The sequence below is a fragment of the Heptranchias perlo genome, chromosome 4, assembly GCF_035084215.1.
Source record: "Heptranchias perlo isolate sHepPer1 chromosome 4, sHepPer1.hap1, whole genome shotgun sequence".
Taxonomy (NCBI): Eukaryota; Metazoa; Chordata; class Chondrichthyes; order Hexanchiformes; family Hexanchidae; genus Heptranchias; species Heptranchias perlo.
The window spans coordinates 99,303,003-99,326,285 of record NC_090328.1 but is presented as its reverse complement, the minus strand read 5'-3'; the positions used below and the strand labels follow the sequence as shown (position 1 = coordinate 99,326,285).

At 43.8% G+C, this 23,283-nt stretch overlaps 1 protein-coding gene across 2 annotated transcripts in view; it reads left to right on the top strand.

Moving 5' to 3' along the window:
• Positions 1 to 1,262: 1,262 nt before the first annotated feature.
• The window catches only part of noa1 (nitric oxide associated 1), a 28,929-nt gene continuing 6,908 nt past the window's right edge, over positions 1,263 to 23,283 (top strand). The window contains exons 1-4 of one of the 2 annotated variants that reach the window (XR_010962723.1): positions 1,263 to 2,479; positions 7,805 to 7,969; positions 11,796 to 12,013; positions 14,776 to 14,907. Coding sequence is in view for 1 of the 2 variants with exons in the window: in XM_067983393.1 (XP_067839494.1) it covers positions 1,363 to 2,479; positions 7,805 to 7,969; positions 11,796 to 12,013; positions 14,776 to 14,907 (1,632 nt within the window). In the remaining variant the exon portion in view is untranslated. The remainder of the gene's footprint in view (positions 2,480 to 7,804; positions 7,970 to 11,795; positions 12,014 to 14,775; positions 14,908 to 23,283) is intronic. The other variant, XM_067983393.1, reaches the window with a different exon arrangement.

Below are 23,283 nucleotides of genomic sequence, written 5' to 3'. Positions count from 1 at the left end.
AGGATGAGCAGCATTCATAGATACACATAAACCTACCTGGCAGAGCAGCTGTAGGAGTGATGAGGAAGCACTGTGCAGTTTGTGTTGCCCGCAATTCCCAACAGCTATTGCCTATATTTCAAAGGACATTGTGTGTTATTTGCAGCTGTGGAGTAGAAGGTAATGCTGCTGTCCGTTGGCTCCATACCTGTCTGCCATCTTTCCCACAACTCCATGTTTAAATCTCTCCAATCAGGTTTCGGCCCTAATCAAAGTCAATAGTGACATCCTGTGTGGCTGTGGCCATGGTGTACTATCCCTCCTCATCTTTATTTCAGTAGTTTTTAAATACGGTTGTCCACACCATCCTTCTCCAACGCCTCTCCTCCATTGTCCAGCTGAGTGGGAATGTCCTTGCTTTGTTCCACCCTCGCACCGTTACCTCTGAAGTCCTCCATGGATCTATGCTTGGCCCCATCCTAATTATCATCCACATGCTACCCCTTGGTGACATCATCCAAAGACATGACATCAGATTCCACATTTATACTGACAACACCCAGCTCTACCTCACCACCATCACCTCTCTCAACCCCTCCACTGCCTCTGTGTTGTCAGACTGCTTGTCCAACATTCAAGGATGAACTGCAAATTCCTCCAATTAAACATTGGGAAGACAAAAAACTTGGTCTTTGGTACCTGCCACAAACTCCAGTCCCTCGCTATTGATTCCACCCCCTCCCTGGCCACTGTCTCAGGCTGAAACAGACTGTTTGCAACCTTGCCATCCTAATTGACCCTGAGCTGTGCTCCCAACCTCATATCCACTCCATCACAAAGACCACCTACTGCTACCTCCACAACATTGCCCATCTCAGCCCTGCATGAGCCTATCTGCTGCTGAAAGCCTTATCCATGCCTTTGCTACCTCCAGACTAGACTATTCCAATGTTTTCCTGGCCGGGCTCCCATCTTCCACCCTTAATATACCTGAGCACATCCAAAACTCTGCTGCACATATCCTAACTCGCAGCAAGTCTCGTTCAACCATCACCCAAACGCGCACTGACCTACATTGGCTCCCAGCCCACCAACACCTTGATTTTAAAATTCTCATCCTCGTGTTGAAATCCTTCCATGGCCTCACCCCTTCCTATCTGAACTCGGTAGCGTCAGCGCTGGACGTTCTCCGAACTCGGTAGCCTGCCTGACAATAACTGGATCAAATTACAGATTCCAGACTAGGTGTTGTCCTCTCACGAATTAAACCAGGCGGGACCAGTGGACGAATTTGCAAAGCTGTCAATCACGTAGCACGCAGAGGCAACCGCGAGGCCCGACGGGGAGAAGGCCGGCTTCCATGCTGTTGGTTCCGTGGCGGGAATGGCGCGAGCGGCTGTCGGTTGGTTTGCCCATCGCGTTCTGCGCGCGAGCGTCCTGTCAGTCGCGCGGCGGCGGCCGTGTTCCAGCCTCGCGCCTCGGCAGCGGGCGGCGGTTAGCGGTTACGCGGCGGTGGAGCCCGAGAAGCCGGAGGAAATGGTGTTTGTGGAATACGCAGCCGGACTCGACGAGTTGGATGAGGCGGCGGCGGCGGCAGCGGCATCAGAGCGGAGAATAAGCGGCCAGTTCGGGCCGAGAGAGGCCGCGGCCAGCACTAAAGCCTCGGCCTCGCACGGGGCTCTGCGCCACCAACTGTCGGCCTTAGAGGCGCTCACCCCGATACCGGAGGCCGAGCCGCAGGTGACCGACCCGGGCTTCCCGGCGCCCGAGCTGCAGTCCAGGAAGAAGCGGCGAACCCCGGGTCAGAAGCACCGGGTGTACGGCACCGCCGACCCCCTGGAGCCGGCCAGCAGCTGCCCCTGCTCGGGCTGCGGCGCCCTCCTGCACTGCGTGGAGCCGTCACTTGCCGGCTACCTGCCGAGCGAGAAATACAAGCGGCTGATGCAGGCCGGGGCGTTGCAGCGCTCCGTGTGTCAGCGGTGTTTCCTGCTCGTCCACCACCAAAAGGCTCTGGACGTCCAGGTGCCGCTGGGCGAGTACCGGCGCCTGGTGGGCCGCATCGCCCAGGAGAAGGCGCTGGTGCTGTACATGGTGGACCTGCTGGACCTCAGCGGCGGTCTCATCCCCGACCTGAAGCGGCTGGTGGGCGAGCGCAACCCCGTCCTGGTGCTGGCCAACAAGATCGACTTGATTCCTACCGACTGCCACCAATACCTGAAGCGGATCCGGCACCGGGTGCTGGAGCACTGCGGCCAGGCCGGCATTTGTACCGAGCACCTCGGGCGAGGAGTCGTGCACCTGATCAGCGCCAAGACCGGCTACGGCATCGAGGAGCTGGTCTCTCGGCTCCAGAGCTCCTGGAAGTACAAAGGGGACGTATACCTGGTCGGCAGCACCAACGTGGGCAAGTCCACCCTCTTCAACGCCCTCCTGGAGTCCGATTACTGTAAGTCCAAAGCCCCCGATGTCATTCAGAGAGCAACAATTTCCCGGTGGCCAGGTGAGCTAAGCAGGTTGATGGGTGTCTGGTCTCTTCAGTGCTTTTGATGCTCCCTTCTTGAGCTGTGGCTCAGTGGTAGCTCTCCCGCTTTTGAGTCAGAAGATTGTGGGTTCAAGCCCCCCACTTATGACCCACATAATCTAGGCTGACACTTCAGTACTGAGGGAGTGCTGCACTGTTGGAAATGCGGGCAATCGCTGCGCCCGAGTGGCCCTGGAGAAGGATCACGCGATGTCTGCCGGGACGCTTGAGGCTATCTGCGTCCGGTGGGCATCGCAGAGACTGGAGTGCATAATTTTGTCAGTGCCTATTATTATTTAATTGTTTTTTTAATTGATCTATCAAAATGACATGGGTGGCCCTAGTGCCATCAATAAAGGGACACATTTATACCCAACTCCCTTTTTTAACTTAAAAAAAAGTGCAGTTTTTCAAATGAGACATTAAATCAAGGCCCCTGTCTGAACTCTCAGGTGAATGTAGTTGATACCACAGTACTATTTTGAGGATGAGCAGGGGAGTTCTCGCTGGTGTCCTAGCCAATATTTATCCCTCAACCAACACCTAAAACTTATCTGGTCATTATCTCACTGCTGTTTGTGGAACTTGCTGTGGACAAATTGGTTGCTGCATTTCCTACATTACAACAGTGACTACACTTCAAAATTGGCTGCAGAGCGCTTTGGGACATCACGAGGACATGAAAGGCATTATATAAATGCAAGTTCTTTCTTTGAGAGTTTTGCAGCTCACACTTATATAGTGGAAGCTTGCTTAAGTTGAGCTGTTCATTCAACTGCAAATCAGATAGATGAATCGTAGAATTATACAGCACAGAAGGAGGCCACTCAGCCTATGTTGCTTGTGACGGTTCTTTGAAAGGGCTATCCAATTAGTCCCACTGCCCCGCTCTTTCTCCATAGCCCTGCACATGTTTCCTTTTCAAATATTTATCCAATCCCCTTTTGAAAGTTACTATTAAATCTGCTTCCATCATCTTTCAGGCAGTGCATTCCAGATCATAACAACTCGCTGAGTTTTAAAAAAAATTCTCATCTCCCCTCTGGTTTTTTGCCAATAACCTTAAATCTGTGTCCTCTGATTTCTGACCCACCCGCCAGTGGAAACATTTTCTCCCTAACCCCTCTGCTACCTGGCCCGTGACTCCACATACCCTGACCTATGTCTTGAGTCTCTTGTGTGGCACCTTATCGAAGACCTTCTGAAAGTTCATGTATGCCACATCCACTGACCATAGTTCCCTGGGTTAGTTCTATTTCCCTTTTTGAAGATAGGAATTACATTTGCTCTTCACCAGTCCTCTGGCACTATTCATTTTTTTGTTGAATTTTATATATGGATGCTACAGCTTCTGCTATCTCCTCCCTAGTTTTGAGGATCCACGAGTGCAATCCACCTGGACCAGGGACTTTGTCCTCCTTGATTTTGGCTAGTTTGTCTAGTATCTCCTTTCTTTCTACCTTAACTGTTATAATATCCCTCTTGACTTCTACTGTTATAATTTCCTCTGTTAGCTTCTTCAGTGAAAACTGAGGCAAAGTATCTATTCAGTATCCTGCCATTTCAGTATCATCTCCTGTGAATTTAGCTTGCTCATCCCTTAATGGCCTTATCCCTATCTTAATCAGTTATGTACTTCTACGGTTAAGGCTTTTTCTTAGCACTTTTGTCTTCTCAGTTGGTCACACCCTTACTTCTGAGTCAGTAGGTTGTGGTTTTAAGACTTACTTGAGAATTTGAGCATATAACCTAGCCTGACACTTCAGTGCAGAATTGGGGGACTGCTGCTTTGTTGCAGGTGTTGTCTTTCAAATGAGACGTTAAACCAATGCCGTGCCTGTTCAGTGGACCTAAAAGACCCATGGCATTTTTCTTAGACAAGAGCAGGGAGTTTTCCCAGTATCCTGGCCACTTATCCCTCAACCAATACCACGGAAACAGATTAACTGGTCATTCGTCTCCATCTCCCATATGTTTCACATTTGTAATAGACTTTCCTAGTGTCTCAGCATTCAGATTGAATAGAATTGTCTCCTGCACTATCTGTCAATCTGCACATGTTGACACTTCAATTTTGCTGTTCCATTCACCAAAGAATTTTTTTTTAACTCAATTTTGAACAGAGGCATTTCTGATCAATACAAATCCATGCAGAACAGATATTTCCCATTGAATGTACTGATCAGTCCAGCCAGTTACATGTATTGGCCATCTCTGTCAAATAAACAATGGGATTCCATTAACTGGCTGGCACCATTTTTACATCAGATGAACCCTATCTAAAATCACACAACTGAAGTGCAGAAATCTGCCTGTTTTGTCTCAAACCTCAGATTTAAATAGTGATCAGGTAATGTCAAGCTTAGGTTTTGAAAGCCTGGAGAGTTCTTTATTCATTCGTGGGTTGTGGGTGTCACTGGCAAGGCCAGCATTTATTGCCCATCCCTAATTGCCCTTGAGAAGGTGGTGGTGAGCCGCCTTCTTGAACCGCTGCAGTCCGTTTGGTGAAGGTTCTCCCACAGTGCTGTTAGGTAGGGAGTTCCAGGATTTTGACCCAACAACGATGAAGGAACGGCGATATATTTCCAAGTCGGGATGGTGTGAGACTTGGAGGGGAACGTGCAGGTGATGGTGTTCCCATGTGCCTGCTGCCCTTGTCCTTCTAGGTGGTAGAGGTTGCAGGTTTGGGAGGTGCTGTCGAAGAGTAGTAAGAAAAGGACAGTTTTGAGATCCTGGGAAAGAATGATAAGTTGACAGTGAGTTGGGTCTTGAGGAAGAACAAGTAGGACGGTGCATTTGGAGTTTGGGAGTACCAAGGAAAATTCAGAGGAGTACTGATCATAGTCATATTAATAAAATAAAGGAAAGATTGTAATGGAGAGATCGAGATAAGAGTAGAGGACAAGCTTTTTTTATACCCTATCCAGGAGTGTGAGAGGTAGCAGAAGGGCTTCCCTGCTAGTATACGATGGATTTGGGTTTTAAGTGTTGTTGAGGGGTAAAGAAGTGTTTGGTATAAAAGAGGAAGCAAAGCTACTCGGATGGTAGCTTTAACAATGGAGGAGGTGTGGGCCTTCCTTGGAATATCACTAGATGGAGAAGGACTATGGGCAGATGCTAGGTGGCTACACATTGACTGGACTGCATGAAAAACCTGTCTTTAAAGATCTTAAATGAAATTTTAATTTCTCCATCGAAGGACATTGAGCAGATCAAGATGTAGGATTTCAGTCATAGCACCAAGAGGATTAGAAGTTGGAAGAATTGAATTGGTTTGGTGTTTGTTCTGTGATAAATCCAGAAGTTGTAAATTTGCTTTCTGGATCATGGTCCCCAGCTAGTTGAACACCTTTTTTCTAGTTACTCCAGTTTGAAAACCATCCTTATATTTGGAAAATAACTGGCCATTGAAGACTGAGTATAACTGTAGGCTAAATGTACTGTACCCCATATCTAAGGGATTCCTATAGATATCTCTGCATTGTCCCCATGTATAAGTGTGATTTCAATGTAGAATCTTGGCTGAAGAAAATTTCAGTATGCCACCGGGATACTGAAACATCCTGATCCATCATAGGATGTGTATCCTCTGGAATGCCCAATAATAGCTCTGGTTCAAATGCCCCAAACAATCCAATGCCCTATTTTGCAGATATGAGATACTTTGAGGCTTTTCAATCCTCATAGGCGCTAAACCTTTTCTCCAGTTTTATAGACACTAGCTGTGTACGGATTGATCATATGCAGATAATTCTACGGAGTAATTCACATCTCGTTTTTTCTTGTATATTCCATTTTGGAAGGAGGAGGAATTGGTGAATTTTCATGCTGTTGGTGCAGCCTTGATTGGGAATTTGCCATGTGTTGGGAAATTGGTGCACAACACATTGAGCTGCAATGTCCTGTCTCTCTTGCTGCACTTAATTTTTTATTCACTCTGAGACCAATTCAAGTTCAGTTGAGGTTAGGTGCTGGCTTGTTATTTCGAACGATTGTGTCTTAATGGCTAGGTCACTGATTTAAAGGTTTTCATTAAAATACTAGACTGAATTGGCCAATAAAAATCCAACAATCTTGCTTAATTAATGGAATTTAACTTATTCAATACTTACTAATCCACTTACACTGCTTAGCAGGTTGCAGGAGAACAGAGACAAGCATCAATTGGCACACAGCTTCTCCCTACCATCCCTACCACTGCCATGTTTACCTCTCTGAGCAGAGGTAGACAATTTGCGCATGCAGCAGTTGGTAGCACTGGGCCTGAGTTCTCAAAGCTGTACAGTTTGGATATTTGCTTTATTCCAAAAGTTTGGCTCCAAAATCCAAGAGTTCTAGGCTGAGAATCTGACAAAAAGCCTTTTGTTTTGCTCGATGCCTTTTGCATAAGAGATTTTTCTTTTCCTCTGGGGAAAGGAAAATCCAACGGATTCAAGGCAGCATCTTGGATTCGGATTACTGACCTAGAGAGTTGACTTCCTGGGCAGGTTCACAAAAACATGACCTGCTTCCACAAAGTTTTGTGATTCACTGTCCAGAGATTTGAGTCTGCATTCTCCAGTGTAGACTTAATCCTTGCCCTAGAAGTCTCGAGCTGCCCTGTGGAAGACTCAGCCTAATTTGAAACTTGATATTTTTCTTTCTCTTCCCCCTGCCCCTTAAAGGAGACCTATTTCTGTCTTGCATGTATGAAGTAGGGATCCTCCAGTTCCCCCTGTGTCTCACATGCCATAGAGTTTCTTCTGCCCCCTCCTTTAGCCAGCTTCCCCACCTCCATTCTCTACAGATTACAACTCACCCAGAATTGCATGATCCACATTCTCACTTGCACCATGTCCCTCACTCCTGTCCTTGCCAAGCTCCATTGGCTCCTTGTGCCTGACAAAAAGGTACACACTTCACCCCACCTTAACCTCAGTCAGCACCATCAGTGACTACATCCCTGCCACCTGTAACTCATTCCCAAAATTGTCTGCTTTGCTAATTCCCTTCCTGCTTTGGAAAGCCTTCTAAAAAAACCTTTCTCCCCGCCCCACAATTTTACTGCTTTCCCATTTGCTTTATTCCTTAGTCCTGTAAAGTGCTCAAGATGTCTTTCTATATGAGAGCAATGCTATAGAAATGTAAGTTGGACCTTGTACACAAAATGGCTGGCACATTCACCTATGTATGAGTGATTGCATTTTAAAGTAGTTTGTGAAGTGCTCTGCCATGTTTCAGAGAGATACAGCATAGTATAAATACAAATCCTTTTGTTCGGTGAGGTACATTTTTGGATTGTATAATTTTGTTTTTGTTTGACAGGAACCACGTTAAACCTCCTTAAGTTTCCAGTTATAAACCCCACACCGTACAGAATGTTTCGGAGGTTAGAGAGACTGAAAACTGAAAAGTCACAGATTGAAACTGACCTTAGCGAAGAAGAGTTGAAGCATCTTCATCGACTGAAGAAACATGGCTACTTGATTGGTAAGGATTTTATTGCTGACAGATTGATGAAACGTATCAAAAGGTCCAGGATATAAGGAACAATCTAGACACTGTTTGTCAGTCAACTAAAATGGCAGTATATTAAAAATATATATTTTAAGCTAGCTAAACATGAGGATTACCATGCTGTAGTCCAAAGAAATATCCAGACATTAACATTTTGAAGATCCATGTATATTTTTAAAAATAATTAAAGGGCAAGACTCTCCTAATAAAGTTTTAAATCTTATTAGGAGGAATCATTCAAAGCTGACAGGTAACATTTTCAACAGTTTGCAAGCACAAAGTTACATTTCCTTCAGAATTAGGTGCTAACTAGAATAAGCCTCCAACTTCAAAAACCTGCAGTGATTTGTTTCAGCGTTGAAACATACATAGTGTCTGCGTAAATGTTCTATGAAAGATACGTTTCTGCTATTTTCTCAGCAGACAGACTATAACCCATTATTTGAATGATTCCCAAGTTAATGAAATGTGGTGGGGGTCTTCTGTATAATACAGTAACTAACCTGTAAACTTCTTCCAAAATCAAACTTAATGGCCAGCTTAAAATATTAAAGCTCAAAAAACTACCTAAAGTGCTTTAAATGCTGAGGAAAAGTGAGTTCTATAGTTTAGATTTTTTAAAAATTCAATTCTTGGGATGTGGGCGATTCTGGCAAGGCAGCACTTTTTGCCCATCTCTACTTACTCTCATGGCATTATTAATATTAAACCACCTGGTGTGGCACTGGAGTCACATGTAGGCCAAACCGGGTAGGGAGGGACAGGATCCCTTCCCTGAAGGACATTAATGAACCAGTTGGGTTTTTATGACAATCCAGCATCTTTCATGGTCATTCCTTTTGTTGTCAGCCCACAAATTACCAGATTTATTGAATTTAGTTTCACAGCTTGCCATGGTGACTTTTCAACTGAACCTCTAGATTGCTAGTCTAGTACCATAACCAGTACACTACTGTAATCCCCTCCCCCAGGATCTGATCTATCTAAAGTTTTTACTTAAATAAGTTAACCATTTTATTATAAATGTATTATTAGCTGTAAATAGACAATGGTTTGATTGTTTTAGCATGGTGCGTGTTATAACTAGATGGCCTGAAGGATAGAATACGGGAGCCTCGTCTTCAGTTGCTTCCAAACCTTTATTCACAGAGATCCCATTACACACCCTACTAAAAATGGATACAAGAGAGTCCCCAATTGATACCCTCCACCTGAATACAATTAACACTAATTAATATGTCACATGGATACAATTAACTGCGCTGTCATGGATGGTTTCTGCCACCCTTTAGAAAAGGCTTTTCAACTTCTCCCATCCAAACAGCAAATTGTTTCAATAAGGAATGCGTTGCTGGTTGTTTTAATTTTACTTATGGTTGAAATGGGCATGCACTTGAACCATGGGAGTGCTGCTGTGAGCCTCTCACTAACATCTAGACCTTGACTACCTGCCATTCCCTTCCGTTCATGATATCGGAGATAGGAGATTGTATAGAATGCAAAGAATAAGACTTCAGGAGAATGCTGAGCGAAAGACACGAGCACTGATCGCGCATTCCATCAGAGTGCCAATGTCTGCAATGACATTAATGTCTTAGTTGTTGGGATGTGTGCTTAAGCATCAATAGTATGACATAAATACAGCTGCCAATCAAACATATACTTCAAAAAAAATCCTCAGGATACTGGTCTTTGAGCTGAATGACTTAACTCCTACCTGAGACCAAACTATTTTGTCCAACCTGATTGCTGCTGAAACAGTGATGTATCAGCTTTGATTTTCAGTTGCCATTCTCATTGTCAATCTCATTCTCATAGTCTGTCAAAATTCTGACCTTGCCATGTAAGAATTATGAAGCAAGCCCATCCGCACACTCCGGCACAGAGTATTGGGGACACCAGCATGTTATGTCATTGTGTTACACAATTGAAGGTTTTTTTTTAAGGGAGTCCTTCATACTTGGCAGATTATTGGCATTATTAATGATTCTGCTGCTAACAAATCCTTCATAAGCCATGATACACCTTTAAAATCAGTCAGCTTTTTTCAAAACTGGTAATGGAATACTTTCATGTGAATGAGATTGAAATTCACCCTACAATTAAGTTTGGTGAATCCTAAGCAGGGAATGATTTTTACAACATCAAGTAGGGCTAGTTGCCTCTTCCACAAGTAGCATTTTTGCTAAATATGTTCAAGTAACAGAATTATGTTGATAATTTGTTTGTTTGTTTAGGCGTAATCTGAGGCAAACTGAAAACGTCTGTTTGACTATTATGCAGTGGGTGATCATACATCTAAACAGTTTTGAGAAACAGTCCTGCTCAGAGTAGTGAATAATTCAGATAGCTGTGCACACCATTGTGTTGCATTAAACAATATTAATCCACACATACTTCTGAATCTTAATAGTCCTGGTTTGGCAGCCTCGCTTTGAGGTGTTTCATTATTGTGCTGTGGGGGTTTCTTTACAATGCAGGCCCTCCAATTTAATCTTAGCTTTAGACTATAATAGTTTTAATAATTTTGGTTTTGATCTTATTTGTCTTAGCCATAGTATTTTGTGATGACTGGAGAATTGAATTTTTAAAGGCAGAATCTTACTTGCTTTGCTTTATCATGGAATCATAAAAAGAAATTGTGGCACAGGAGGAGACTATTCAGCCCATCATACCTGTGCTAGTTCTTGTTCTTCTGCTGGAATCATCTACTCTAATTTTATTGCCCTGTTTTTTTGCTGTGTCCTTTTATATTCTTTGTTTTCATTCCAGGAGTGGGGTTGACACTTGGGTGGAGTTTCTTCTCAGACTTAATCTATAGGATTTCAGTGTCTGCCACCTTCTTGTGTCTTCCTTGGGTTGCCTCCCATTGCTTTCCTTAGCTGCTCACACGTTCTTTGTTTCCTTCATCCATGCCTTGTTACCTTTAGATTCAACTATTCCAATGCTCTCCTGGCTGGCCTCCCATCTTCCAGTGTCATCCAAAACTTTGCTGCCCGTATCCTAACTCACTAATTCCCATTCCCCCATCACCCCTGTGCTCACTGACCTACATTGGCTCTCATTCCGGAAACACTTCGATTTTAAAATTCTCGAACTTGTTTTCAAATCCCTCCATGGCTTCGCCCATCCTATCTCTGTAACCTCCTCCAGCCCTACAACCCTCCGAGATCACCGTGCTCCTCCAATTCTTGCTTCTTGCGCATCCCCAATATTAATCGCTCCACCATTGGCAGCCATGTCTTCAGCTGCCTAGGCCCTAAGCTCTGGTATTCCCTCCCTAAACCTCTCCGCCTCTGTACCTCTCTCTCCTCCTCTAAGACGCTCCTTAAAACTTACCACTTTGACCAAGCTTGTGGTCACCTGTCCTAATATCTCCTTATGTGGCTAGGTGCCAAATTTTGTTTGATAACGCTCCTGTGAAGCGCTTTGGGATGTTTTACTACATTAAAGATGTTGTTGATATCTTTAATTTCTTTAATGCTTCTATCCATTTGTTAGGTGACTGAGATCTTTACATCAGTGTGCTGCTTTTCTTTTAAGCAGGTTACATGCCATTCCACCCAACCCTCCTCTGTGCAAGAATTTTCCCACTTGTTCTGATGTATTAAAATGTTTGTGCATATTTCACTTTTTTTTAGTTCTGATGTGTGCCTGAAAGATAATTTATCTCTTCTCTCCACAGATGCTGGCCGACTTGCTGTGTTTCCAGCATTTACTGTTTTTGTTTCACATTGCTAGCATTTGCAGTTTTTTATTTTTTATCCTTTAGTTATCGAATTGTTTCCCTGGTGTTTAGGTAGAGTTGGCAGAACCTTTCGTAATTCTCAAGTGAGTGGGCGACAAAACAAAGGAATACTTGAATGGAATCCAGATGAATTTGCCCTGAATGCAGAACCTGAAGACACCAATCAAGAAAATGTCTCAAACTCCCAAGAGGCGGTGGAATTCACGTACAACGAACTGAAAGATGCTCACTGGTTTTACGACACTCCCGGCATCTTAAAGCAGGACTGTGTAAGTGAAGTAGAACTAAGGTCATGGCTCAGTGTGGGTTATGAATTGAGGACTGAATTGCTGATACTTTACCATTTTGCACTTGTGTTCCACCCATTAATTATTACTAGTTGTCCTGCAAAAGTGCTAAACCTTCTATTTATTTTAAATTCTGCATAAAACACTTAAACAAGAAAAGATGAGCAATATCTGGAGGTGCTGTCTTTTAATACTGATATAGTAGATAATTAGTTCTCAGGGACCTTTTTAATTTAATTTGGACAACTTTATAACTTTGTCATGACCTCAATTGTGCTTTCTCTGGAGATGTTCAGGCTACAGGGAAGAGGGAAAAGGAGAAGGCACATCTCCTGTATGTTAACGGCTGTTCTTGGACTGACATTGGTAGAGGATTGCAAAGAAGTTACCTAACCATTCCTTTGACTGGGGAATCATTTGTGGTATAAAAGAGGCAAAGTTTGTGATATTTATAGCTATATGCAAGTGCAAGCTTATCAATCACCTTTACCCAAAAGACTGCACTGTAAACAAGGTATCTGTGCTTCATTGGGAGAAGCAGCAGAAAGAATGTCGGTACCATTTGCCTTCAGAAGCTGGGGATACACTAATGGCCAATATTGGCTTCTAGTGCCAGAATCCAGGACAGTCTTGCTTCCACCAATGGTAGATTTTTTTTTTTTAATTCAGGCCAGTTATGCTGCTTTTTTAAAAAGAAACGTTAAATTTTTTTTTACATAATATAGACCGACAGCTCATGTATACATGGCACATTCCAGGCGGATACCACTGGCAATGCTTTAAAAGCAGCATAAGACCTCATTAGATTTGCTGCAGGAAACAGACATAGGCTCCTTGCCCAGACCCTGTGTGCTTTTTTAATGGTACTGATAGCCTAGTTGTGGTGCACAAAAAGAGTTTGAATAGCACTGCTTTCATAATCCTTTCTGCTGGTGTGAGAGCAGCACTGCTTTACTAAGGCACATCAAGGAAACAGCAGCAGGAATTTGGAAGCAAGAGAAGAGGGACTAAAAGTTATGCTGTTTGTACAAAGGTTCCAGGTGCCCAGAGCATGTAAACTGTTCAGTTATATTTAGCCTACTGAACAACAACGTAAAGTGTCTAGCTCTATTTAGCCTACAATTTCCCCGTGCCTTCCTCGAGATGTTGTATCAGCTGTCCGTCCCACTGCGGAGAGATACTGAGCCTAGTAGCCTCTCAATGGCCAGGCAAAAGATGGTCATCTGAGACCGCATACACCTAGCAGCTGACATACAGGCCCGGGAGCAGGTTAAGGACAGATTATGGTTCCTGATCATCGACCGTGGGTGGTGTGAGGCATGTGGGGAGATGAGAGGGAAATGGGAAAGATCCTTGAATCATGGAAGGGAGAAATGCCCTTAAAAGGAAAAGTCTAGTCAATGGGGGAGAACTTGTTTGTGTACATTTACAGATGTCCTTCATGCTCGAGTAAATGCAGTGTCTTTTCCATTGTTTAATCACAGTAAGAATGGTAACAAATTACGAAAGAAAATAACTTGCATTTATATAGCTCTGTTCGTGTTCTCAAGGTTCCCCTAAGTGCTTCACAGCCAATGAATTACTTCTGAAATGTCGCTAAATGTGGCAGCCATTTTGCACACAGCAAGATCCCATGAACAGCAGACGATTTAAATGACTGTAGTCTGATTTGGTGATGTTGGTTGTGTGATGTATATTGGTCAGGACACAGGGAAAACTCCCCTACTGCTCTTCGAATAGTGCCATGGGATCTTTTGCTTCCACCAGAGCAGGCAGACTGGGTGTCGTTTTAACGTCACATCTGAAAGGCATAACCTTTACAAATGCAGCACTCCCTCAATACTGCACTGAACGACAGCCTAGATTATGTGCTCGTCTTGGATGTACTTGCACAGCCTTCTGACTCAGAGGAGAAATTAAATTCAAAACTCAATTTAAGATTTTCTCAGCTGTTGGTAGCAGAAGTTTTGCTTAAAAATAACAAAAATATTTTATCCTGCCATCTAAAACTTTTCGTAAAAGCAACAGTTTGAGTCAATAATTGTTCAACGCAGTTTAATAATGTGAACATGAGCTCCTACTGAAATGCAAGGTTTTATCTAGTTTTTTTTTGGGTTCCATTTGAAGCATTTACTAGTTTCCGAGGTTAGGGAGGGAGGGCAACTTATGGGCTTGGGGCCACGTGCGACCCTTGAACCATGGCAATTTGATCCTCAGTGCCCAGGTAACTCAGTCCTATTTGCTGGTTTGTCCTGTTTTGAATGTGGGCCTGGGAATATTTTTAGCACTGCATCCTCCTTGTTGAAAAAATACTAAATTTGCACACCAAGATCTGTGGTATCAGCAACTTCAGATGCATGTACATTAACAAGATTGCTGATTTAAACTTGGTGTGGGGCTCCAAGGCTCCTTGCAGCCCACAGTGCCTTAGAGAACATGTCATGTCTTCACGTTTATTAAATCAATCTCTGAAATTTTTTTGTTGTGGAGGAAATTTGCTCCTCATACCTTTTTTGCTTTCAATTATTTCTATTATATATATTTCAAATAATCATGAGTCATTTGTCACCTATTATAAGCTATATTTTAAAGGCAATTCTTTAATAGGTAAATTATTTGAGGCTGCAGAAATAAGTAATCAAATCAACTAACGAGCAGCTTGGTAGTGAGATCCACAAGAATTTTTTGTCTTGGAAGTGAAACTTCGCTGTAAGTCCTTCATGTAACTCCAATATATTTTGCAGATTTTAAATCTACTTACAGAACAAGAACTGAAGGTTGTGATGCCATCGTCAGGTATCATCCCTCGGACATATGTACTGCAGCCTGGAATGACGCTATTTCTTGGTGCCCTAGGTCGCATAGACTTTCTGAAGGTAAAGATCTAGAAATCTCAGTGGAACAAATATGAAAGAAGAATATAATCAGTTCTAGTTTAATGTTCAAGTTTTAAAGGATTTTTAAAAAATCAATTTTATAATGTCAAAGTGAAGTGTATTGTTGTTTAAGATGGTATTCAATTTAAAAATTAGGGACTCTTTTTATAGAGGAATGCATAATTAATTTACCGAAAAGCTAATTCGCCTAGTGATGCTTGTTCCTATATTATGACACTCTTATCTTTCACCTATCTGCTATACAATTCTTTCCGCTCGACACTTCCACCCTTGCATGAAGTGACTACTAAATTAATTGTATGCTCCTCTATAAAGAGTCTGCTGTTTTTTTATATAGATCTGGTGGAATACCAGTGGGACACTAAAATCAGATTTGATACCTGGTAAGCTAAACAGCACCAATTTGCATTTATATAATGTAAGAAAATGTCTTGAGGCACTTTACAGAGCAGTAGCTTGGTATATGAGATGGGCTTTAAACTAGTCAGAACTCAGCGTGGTTTGTGAGGTATACAGTTATTGTGATCTTCACCTTATTTATAATAAGACCTATTGCTATAATCTGTGTTTAGTCAACAATTCTGGCCAGATTAATGGAGCTGTGGAATGCCATAAGCTTTTTTAATTTTTTTAAAACCATTTACACAAACATTTATGCACAGTATCCGATGTACACAGAAACAAGATGTGCGTTCGCAAATATTTTTTGTTTTAGTATTTTTATCTCAGCAATCCAAGCTGGGTGGTACTTTTTAATTTGGATGGGGAAGAAGGTACCAATGGGAAGATGAATAGGTCACTGCTATGTAGGGACTTGGATCAAATGTCCATTGCCACTTTAACCTGAAATCATAGAATGGTTATAGCACAGAAGGAGGCCATTTGACCTGTCAAGCCCATGCCAGCTCTCTGCAAGAGCAATCCTGCTAGTCCCACTCCCTCACCCTTTCCCCAAAGCCCTGCAAATTTTTTTCCTCCAAGTACTTAACCAATTCCCTTTTGAAAACCACGATTGAATCTGCCTCCACCACCCTTTCAGGCAGTTCATACCAGATCCTAACCACTCACTGCGTACTCGCCTTTGGTACTTTTGCCAATTATCTTAAATCTGTGTCCTTTGGTTCTCGACCCTTCTGCCAGTGGGAACAGCTTCTCTCTATCTACTCTGTCTAGATCCCTCATGATTTTGAGCACCTCTATCAAATTTCCTCTTAGCCTCCTCTGCTGTAAGGAGAACAACCCCAGCTTCTCCAGTCTATCCACGTAACCGAAGTCCCTCAACCCTGGAACCATTCTAGTAAATCTTTTCTGCACCCTCACCAAGGCATTCACATCCTTCCTAAAGAGGGTGCCTAGAAATGTACAAAATACTCCATTTGTGGCCGAACGAGTGTTTTATAAAGGTTCATCATAACTTCCTTGCTTTTGTACTCTGCCTCTATTTATAAAGCCCAAGATCCCATATGCTTTTTTAACCATTTTCTCAACCTGCCCTGACACCTTCAGCGATTTGTACACATGTACCCCCTTTAGAATTAGAGCCTTTAGTTATATTGTGTCTCCTCGTTCTTCCTACCAAAATGTATAACTTTGCACTTCTCTGCGTTAAATTTCATCTGCCACATGTCCGCCCATTCCACCAGCCTGTCCATGTCCTCTTGAAGTCTATCACTATCCTCCTCACTTCACTACACTTCCAGTTTTGTGTCATTTGCAAATGTTGAAATTGTGCCCTGTATATGCAAGTCCAAGTTATTAATATACATCAAGAAAAGCAGTGGTCCTAGTACCAACCCCTGGGGAACACCACTGTATACCTTCCTCCAGTCCAAAAAACAACCGTTCACCACTACTGTCTGTTTCCTGTCACTTAGCCAATAGAATCATAGAAGTTACAACATGGAAACAGGCCCTTCGGCCCAACATGTCCATGTCGCCCAGTTTATACCACTAAGCTAGTCCCAATTGCCTGCACTTGGCCCATATCCCTCTATACCCATCTTACCCATGTAACTGTCCAAATGCTTTTTAAAAGACAAAATTGTACCCGCCTCTACTACTGCCTCTGGCAGCTCGTTCCAGACACTCACCACCCTTTGAGTGAAAAAATTGCCCCTCTGGACCCTTTTGTATCTCTCCCCTCTCACCTTAAATCTATGCCCCCTCGTTATAGACTCCCCTACCTTTGGGAAAAGATTTTGACTATCGACCTTATCTATGCCCCTCATTATTTTATAGACTTCTATAAGATCACCCCTTAACCTCCTACTCTCCAGGGAAAAAAGTCCCAGTCTGTCTAACCTCTCCCTGTAAGTCAAACCATCAAGTCCCGGTAGCATCCTAGTAAATCTTTTCTGCACTCTTTCTAGTTTAATAATATCCTTTCTATAATAGGGTGACCAGAACTGTACACAGTACTCCAAGTGTGGCCTCACCAATGCCCTGTACAACTTCAACAAGACATCCCAACTCCTGCATTCAATGTTCTGACCAATGAAACCAAGCATGCCGAATGCCTTCTTCACCACCCTATCCACCTGTGACTCCACTTTCAAGGAGCTATGAATCTGTACTCCTAGATCTCTTTGTTCTATAACTCTCCCCAACGCCCTACCATTAACGGAGTAGGTCCTGGCCCGATTCGATCTACCAAAATGCATCACCTCACATTTATCTAAATTAAACTCCATCTGCCATTCATCGGCCCACTGGCCCAATTGATCAAGATCCCGTTGCAATCCCAGATAACCTTCTTCACTGTCCACAATGCCACCAATCTTGGTGTCATCTGCAAACTTACTAACCATGCCTCCTAAATTCTCATCCAAATCATTAATATAAATAACAAATAACAGCGGACCCAGCACCGATCCCTGAGGCACACCGCTGGACACAGGCATCCAGTTTGAAAAACAACCCTCTACAACCACCCTCTGTCTTCTGTCGTCAAGCCAATTTTGTATCCAATTGGCTACCTCACCTTGGATGCCATGAGATTTAACCTTATGTAACAACCTACCATGCGGTACCTTGTCAAATGCTTTGCTGAAGTCCATGTAGACCACGTCTACTGCACAGCCCTCATCTATCTTCTTGGTTACCCCTTCAAAAAACTCAATCAAATTCGTGAGACATGATTCTCCTCTCACAAAACCATGCTGACTGTTCCTAATTAGTCCCTGCCTCTCCAAATGCCTGTAGATCCTGTCCCTCAGAATACCCTCTAACAACTTACCCACTACAGATGTCAGGCTCACTGGTCTGTAGTTCCCAGGCTTTTCCCTGCCGCCCTTCTTAAACAAAGGCACAACATTTGCTACCCTCCAATCTTCAGGCACCTCACCTGTAGCGGTGGATGATTCAAATATCTCTGCTAGGGGACCCGCAATTTCCTCCCTAACCTCCCATAACGTCCTGGGATACATTTCATCAGGTCCCGGAGATTTATCTACCTTGATGCGCGTTAAGACTTCCAGCACCTCCCTCTCTGTAATATGTACACTCCTCAAGACATCACTATTTATTTCCCCAAGTTCCCTAACATCCATGCCTTTCTCAACCGTAAATACCGATGTGAAATATTCATTCAGGATCTCACCCATTTCTTGTGGTTCCGCACATAGATGACCTTGTTGATCCTTAAGAGGCCCTACTCTCTCCCTAGTTACCCTTTTGCCCTTTATGTATTTGTAGAAGCTCTTTGGATTCACCTTTGCCTGATCTGCCAAAGCAATCTCATATCCCCTTTTTGCCCTCCTGATTTCTCTCTTAACTCTACTCCGGCAATCTCTATACTCTTCAAGGGATCCACTTGATCCCAGCTGCCTATGCATGTCATATGCCTCCTTCTTCTTTTTGAAAAGTTGCTCAATCTCCCGAGTCATCCAAGGTTCCCTACTTCTACCAGCCTTGCCCTTCACTTTATAAGGAATGTGCTTACCCTGAACCCTGGTTAACACACTTTTGAAAGCCTCCCACTTACCAGACGTCCCTTTGCCTGCCAACAGACTCTCCCAATCAACTTCTGAAAGTTCCTGTCTAATACCATCAAAATTGGCCTTTCCCCAATTTAGAATTTTAACTTTTGGGCCAGACCTATCCTTCTCCATAGCTATCTTAAAACTAATGGAATTATGATCACTTGTCCCAAAGTGATCCCTCACCAACACTTCTGTCACCTGCCCTTCCTTATTTCCCAAGAGGAGGTCAAGTTTTGCCCCCTCTCTAGTCGGGCCATCCACATACTGAATGAGAAATTCCTCCTGAATACACTCAACAAATTTCTCTCCATCCAAGCCCCTAATGCTATGGCTGTCCCAGTCAATGTTGGGAAAGTTAAAGTCCCCTACTATTACCACCCTATTTTTCTTGCAGCAGTCTGTAATCTCCTTACATATTTGCTCCTCAATTTCCCGTTGACTATTTGGGGGTCTGTAGTACAATCCTATCAAAGTGATCTCTCCCTTCTTATTTTTCAGTTCTACCCATATAGACTCAGTGGGCGAACCCTCGGATATATCCCCTCTCACTACTGCCGTGATGTTCTCCCTAATCAAGAACGCAACTCCCCCTCCTCTCTTACCTCCTGCTCTATCTTTCCTATAGCATCTGTACCCTGGAACATTGAGCTGCCAGTCCTGCCCCTCCCTTATCCATGTTTCAGTAATAGCTATAACATCCCAGTCCCATGTACCCATCCATGCCCTGAGTTCATCTGCCTTGCCCATCAGACTTCTTGCATTGAAATAAATGCAGTTTAATCTAGACTTCCCTTGGTCTTTGCCCTGCTTTCTCAGACCATCTGTCCGGTCATGTTCTGTACACTCTCCCTTACTGCCTTTTGTTTCTGTCACCATTTTATTTCCCACTGACTTCCTGCATCGGTTCCCATCCCCCTGCCACATTAGTTTAAACCCTCCCCAACAGCACTGGCAAACACTTCCCCCTAGGACATTGGTTCCAGTCCTGCCCAGATGCAGACCGTCCAATTTGTACTGGTCCCACCTCCCCCAGAACCGGTTCCAATGGCCCAGGAATTTGAATCCCTCCCTCTTGCACCATCTCTCAAGCCACGTATTCATCTTAGCTATCCTGTCATTCCTACTCTGACTTGCCCGTGGCACTGGTAGCAATCCTGAGATTACTACCTTTGAGGTCCTACTCTTTAGTTTAACTTCTAACTCCCTAAATTCAGCTTGTAGGACCTCATCCTGTTTTTTACCTATATCGTTGGTGCCTATATGCACCACGACAACTGGCTGTTCACCCTCCCCCTCCAGAATGTCCTGCAGCCGCTCCGAGACATCCTTGACCCTTGCACCAGGGAGGCAACATACCATCCTGGAGTCTCGGTTGCGTCCGCAGAAACGCCTGTCTATTCCCCTTACAATCGAGTCCCCTATCACTATAGCTCTGCCACTCTTTTTCCTGCCCTCCTGTGCAGCAGAGCCAGCCACGGTGCCATGAACCTGGCCACTGCCACCTTCCCCTGGTGAGCCATCTCCCCCAACAGTATCCAAAACGGTATACCTGTTTTGGAGGGAGATGACCGCAGGGGACCCCTGCACTGCCTTCCTACTCTTCCTCTGTCTGTTGGTCACCCATTCACTATCTCCCTCAGTAATTTTTATCTGCGGTGTGACCAACTCACTGAACGTGCTATCCACGACTTTCTCAGCATCGCGGATGCTCCAAAGTGAGTCCATCCGCAGCTCCAGAGCCGTCAAGCGGTCAAACAGTAGCTGCAGCTGGACACACTTCCCGCATGTTGCTACTGCCATGTTGCTACTGCCCCTTTTATTCCATGGGCTTCAACTTTGCTGACAAGCCTATTTTGTGGCACTTTATCAAATGCCTTTTGGAAGTCCATATACACAACATCAGTTGCATTGCCCTCATCAACCCTCTCTGTTACCTCATCAAAAAACTCAATCAGATTAGTTAAACGCGATTTGCCTTTAACAAATCCGTGCTGGCTTTCCTTAATTAATCCACACTTGTCCAAGCGACTGTTAATTTTGTCCTGGATTATTGTTTCTAAAAGTTTCCCTACCATCGGGATTAAACTGACTGGCCTGTAGTTGCAGGGTTTATCCTTACACCCTGTTTTGAACAAGGGTGTAACACTTGCAATTCTCCGGTCCTCTGGCACCACCCCCGTATCTAAGGGTGATTGGAAGATTATGGCCAGTACCTCCGCAATTTCCACCCTTACTTCCCTCAGCAACCTAGGATGCATCCCATCCGGACCTGGTGACTTATCTACTTCAAGTTCAGCTAGCCTTTCTAGTACCTCCTCTATATCAATTTTTAGCCCATCCAGTATCTCAGCTACCTCCTCTTTTACTGTGACTTTGGCAGCATCTTCTTCCTTGGTAAAGACAGATGCAAAGTACTCATTTAGTACCTCAGCCGTGCCCTCTGCCTTCATGCGTAGGTCTTTTTGGACCTTAATCGGTCCCACCCCTCTTGCTACCCGTTTACTGTTTATATGCCTAGAGAAGACTTTTGGATTCCCTTTTATGTTAGTTGCCAGTCTATTCTCATACTCCCTCTTTGCCCCTCTTATTTCCTTTTTCACTTCCCCTCTGAACTTTCTAGATTCAGCCTGGTTCTTACTTGTATTATCAACCTGACGTCTGTCATATGCCCCCTTTTTCTGCTTCATCTTGCTCTCTATCTCTTTCGTCATCCAGGGAGCTCTGGCTTTGGTTGCCTTACCTTTCTCCCTTGTGGGAATGTACCTGAACCATCTCCTCCTTAAAGGCCGCTCATTGTTCGATTACAGCTTTGCCTGCCAATCTTTGATTCCAATTTACTCGGGCCAGATCTGTTCTCAACCCACTGAAATTGGCCCTCCTACAATTAAGTATTTTTACTGTAGACTACTCCTTGTGCTTTTCCATGGCTGACCTGTTTATAGTTGAGATTTAACTTGCTTCAATTGACAGCAAACTGAATATCATTACATTATAAAGGTAAATACAAAGAAAAAACTGAAAATGCTGGAAATCTGAAACAAAAACAGATAAAGATGGAAACACAGCAGGTCACACATCATCTGTGGCGAGAACAGTTGGTGTTTTGGGCTCATGTCCTTCAGAAATAAAAAATAAGAGAACAACACATCAATAGAATTAGAAAGGGGTGAACCAAACAGACACAAACAAAGGGAGGAAATATCAGTGGAATCATTGTTGGATGATGTAACAGATTGTCTCAGTCCAGCATTAAAGAAACAAATGGGCAAAACAAAATACTGCAGATGCTGGAAATCTGAAAATAAAATCAGAAAAGGCTGGTAATACTCAGCTGGTTAGACAACATCTGGAAAGACAGCAGTCAACGGAACTTAGGTCCTTCTCAGGACTAGGAGATGTGACCGATGAGCAGCATTTTAAAAAGGAACCCAACAAGGGAAAGGGGGAAGAAAGAAAAAAGACACACAGCAAAAGAAATAGAGTGACCTTTGAAGTGCTTGGGTAGGGGACAGGACAGGGTATTAACAGGAGACAAAATGAGGGAGATCAAAGACAGATAAGACATATACGAAGCACAGTGTGTTTGAATAGTTGAAGAGGGTCAGGTACAAAGGGAAGCACAATAAACCAGCAAGACAGAGCAGGTTTGCGTGGCCTGGGAGTCTGGTGGAAAGAAAAAGGAAGCAGGTCAACACCAAGGGTGCAGACCATCCCACCAATAGTGTCTTGATGGGGGTGCCTACCCCAAGTACCAACCCGTTCTCTTCCCCCATCCCCAGAAACACCAGCACACCCATCCCGCATTGCCAACACCAATTGCCAGAGAGAAAATGGGAGCTATGGTTATGGTCTGAAGTTGTTAACATAGAGGGCTACAAAGTGCCCAATCGAAAGATGAGGTGCTGTTCCTCGAGCTTATGTTGAGCTTCATTGGAACAGCGATGAAGGCCAAAGACAGAGGTCAGAGTGGGAGTTGGACGGAGAATTGAAATAGCAAGCGATGTGGAGCTGTGGGTCACACTTGTGAACAGAACGGAGGTGTTCAGCAAAGCGATCACCTGTTCTTTGGTTTCCCCAAGCAAAGAAACCAGATAAGAAACAATGATTGTGTGACTAGCTGAGGCCGTGGGAAGCCTAAGGAAAAGGTGAGAACATGGGAAAGAATGAAAACCTGGACATCAGTTTGAAATTAAACTGAAAATGCTGGCAAAGTACAGTGGGTCCACCAGCTGTGAAAAGAGAAACAACAAATCAGCAGCAAGGCATCTGGTTTACACTGATACAGGCTCTAAAAGCTCATAGTTTGGATATTTTATAAACATAAATGGCAGGCACAGTTATTATGAGGTTGGAGATGAAATTCTTTTTATGTCAA